This window comes from Hypanus sabinus, assembly GCF_030144855.1.
Source record: "Hypanus sabinus isolate sHypSab1 chromosome X1 unlocalized genomic scaffold, sHypSab1.hap1 SUPER_X1_unloc_1, whole genome shotgun sequence".
Classification (NCBI taxonomy): domain Eukaryota; kingdom Metazoa; phylum Chordata; class Chondrichthyes; order Myliobatiformes; family Dasyatidae; genus Hypanus; species Hypanus sabinus.
This window is the reverse complement of record NW_026778957.1, coordinates 1,440,254-1,443,295: the sequence shown is the minus strand read 5'-3', so window position 1 is coordinate 1,443,295 and position 3,042 is coordinate 1,440,254. Positions and strand designations below refer to the sequence as shown.

Below are 3,042 nucleotides of genomic sequence, written 5' to 3'. Positions count from 1 at the left end.
TGCAACCTTCCCACCCACTCACTTGGTTCTGAAATGACGTGCAGCCATTTCGTCGCTACGGATCTGCCGTAGGACCTTGGCGTTCGCCAGCAAGACGGCGTTGATCTGGAAAATACAAAGACAATTCCCGTGTTTCTGAACCGTGGGCTGCATGAATTCGGCAAAGCCAGACCCCGTTTGGCAAACTTGCTGGAGTTATTTGAGGGTATGACAAGCGCAGCGGATAGAGGGGAGCGGACGGATATTACTTACTTGGATTTCCAGAAGGTGTTCGGGAAGGTGCCACATGAAAGACTTATCAATAAGATAGGGATGAATAGATTTGAGGGTGATGTATTAACATCGATAGAGGATCGGTTAACCAATAGAAGGCAGAGAGTTGGGATATAAGGGTGGTTCTCTGGTTGGCAATCAGGGGTGAGCGGTGTGTCACAGGGGTCAGTGCTGGGCCCGTGACTGTTCACAATACACGTTAAAGATTTGGAAGCGGGGACCGAGTGTAGTGTAGCTAACTTTGCTGACGATACTGATTTGAGTGGGAAAGCAAATTGTGCAGAGGAAACGGAGAGTCTGCAGGGAGATGCAGATAGGTTGAGTGAGTGGGCGAGGGTCTGGCAGGTGGAGTACAAGGTTGGTAAATGCGAGGTCATCCACTTTGAAAGGGAAAATGGAAGATCAGATTAATAATGGTAAGAGATTGCGGCGTGCTGCTGTGCAGAGGGACTTGGGTGTGCTTGTGCACGAATCACAAAAGGTTGGTTAGCAGGTACAGCCGGCTGTCAAAAAGGCAAATGAGATGTTGGCCTTCATTGCTAGAGGGATTGAATTGAAGAGCAGGGAGGTCATGCCGCGACTGTACAGGGTACTGGTCAGGCCGCACCCGGAGTACTGTGTGCAGTTCTGGTCTCCGTACTCGAGGAAGGATAGACCGGCTTTGGAGGCGGTGCAGAGGAGGTTCACCAGGATGATTCCAGAGATGAGGGGGGTGAGACTACGAGGAGAGATCGAGTCGCCTGGGAATTCAGAAGGATGAGAGGAGATCTTACAGAAACATATAAAGTTATGAAAGGCACAGATAAGATAGAGGCGGGAAAGTCGTTTCCACCGGTGGGTGAGACTGGAACTGGGGGACACAGCCTGAAGACTCGGGGGGAGTAGATTGAGGACGGAGATGAGGAGGAAATGCTTTTCCCAGAGAGTGGCGAATCTGCGGAATTCTCTGCCCAGGGAAGCAGCGGAGGCTACATCAGTAAATATAAATAAGACCAGGTTGGACAGGTTTTTGCACAGTTGGGGAATTAAAGTTTATGGGGGAAAGGCAGGGAGGTGGAGGTGAGTCCGTGGTCAGATCAGCCATGATCTTATTGAAAGACAGAGCAGGCTCGATGGGCCGGATGGCCGACCGCTGCTCCTATTTCTTATGTTCTACACTCCCTCGCTTTTTAGTTCTATCTTTTGCGCTACTTTACATATATATAACTTAGTGTAATAGTTAGATTAAAACAAATGTGTTTGCGAAGTTTCTTTGCATCGAGACAGCAATGTTCACGACCTGGGCCAGTGATACTGAACCGGATTGTGAATTGCGAGTCTGGGGGTGGGGTGGGGGGGGGGGTGGACTGACTGACCTGGGCTCGGAGGTCGTGGATGGTCTCCCAGTAGGCGCCCAGGTCTTTGGTGGTGGAGGGAGCCTGCTTCTGGTAGAACTCCCGGATCTGGAGCTCCAGCTGGCTGTTGGACTCCTCCAGGGCGCGCACCTTCGCCAGGTAGGTGGCCAGCCGGTCGTTCAGGTTCTGCATGGTCAGCTTCTCGTTGATGGCGAACGGCTCCAGCATCCCCGAGCTGTAGCCGCCCGAGTAGAAGCCCCCGACGCCGACGCCGACGCCGCAGCCTTTGACTGAGCCGTAGGTGGAGGTGGACATGCGGCTGCCCCGGGTCGAGACGCCGTAGACGCTGGCGGTGCTCCAGTTTGTGGTCGAGTCGCCGCCCGCCACGCTGGTCCTCACCGTGCGGGACGAGCTGCCCAGGATCACGGAGCCGGTCCTGCGCCCGGCTCCCGCGGAGCTTTGGCTCGAAAAGGAGGAGAAGGACATGGTCGGCCGGGATGGAGTCTCAACACTCGGAGATCTCGAGTTCTGCCGGGACCGAGGATCTGGTGAACGTTAAGTACAAGATCTCCCGGTGGGCGGTCCTGGAAGTTCCCCCCGCCCGTTGCCCTGCAGAATGCGAACGGTCAGGTTCGAGATAGCGACGGGGGAATCGGGAGCGATGCCAGAATGTGCCCATTGTTCCGTCCGGTGGAGCAACATACCAAGGGAGTGTTGGTGCCTCGAGAATCTCAACTCTCCGAGGCATTTCATATCTTCATGACAAACTGATCACACGGTGGGCACCCGGGCACTGACAGATCCGGTCTTCAAAGCACCGGAGCCAAAACCTCCAATCCGGCCCGGCGGAGACTCCAGCCGCACGGCATGAAAATTGAGGAGGTGCCCCGCCTGGAGGGGAGACTTACATCTCTCTTACACCAATCAGCAACTTAGCGTGTCGGAATCCGAATCAGGCTTATTACCGCCGGCGTGTGTAGTGAAGCGTGTTATTCTGCTGCAGTAGACAAAACATAAAATATTCTAGGAATTACAATGAAAAATGTACATAAATATATTAATAGTGAGGTAGCGTTCACGGGTTCATTGTCCATTCACTGAGTGTGTGTCTTCAGGCTCCTGTACCCCGATCCTGATGGCAGAGGGGAAGAAGCTGTTCCTGAATCATTGAGTGTGTGTCTTCAGGCTCCTGTACCCCCTCCCTGATGGCAGAGGGAAGAAGCTGTTCCTGAATCATTGAGTGTGTGTCTTCAGGCTCCTGCACCTCCTCCCTGATGGCAGATGGGAAGAAGCTGTTCCTGAATCGCTGAGTGTGTGTCTTCAGGCTCCTGTACCCCCTCCCTGATGGCAGAGGGGAAGAAGCTGTTCCTGAATCATTGAGCGTGTGTCTTCAGGCTCCTGTATCTCTTCCCTGATGGCAGAGGGGAAGAAGCTG

The 3,042-nt window shown here is 53.7% G+C and overlaps 1 protein-coding gene across 1 annotated transcript in view; it reads right to left on the bottom strand.

Annotated features, from left to right (window-relative positions):
• The window catches only part of LOC132385569 (keratin, type I cytoskeletal 19-like), a 24,357-nt gene extending 21,889 nt beyond the window's left edge, over positions 1 to 2,468 (bottom strand). The window contains exons 1-2 of the mRNA XM_059957734.1: positions 1,629 to 2,468; positions 23 to 105 (exon numbers count right to left, since the gene is read on the bottom strand). Of these exons, the coding sequence (XP_059813717.1) occupies positions 23 to 105; positions 1,629 to 2,093 (548 nt within the window). The 5' untranslated portion in view covers positions 2,094 to 2,468. The remainder of the gene's footprint in view (positions 1 to 22; positions 106 to 1,628) is intronic.
• Between the last annotated feature and the right edge of the window lie 574 nt (positions 2,469 to 3,042).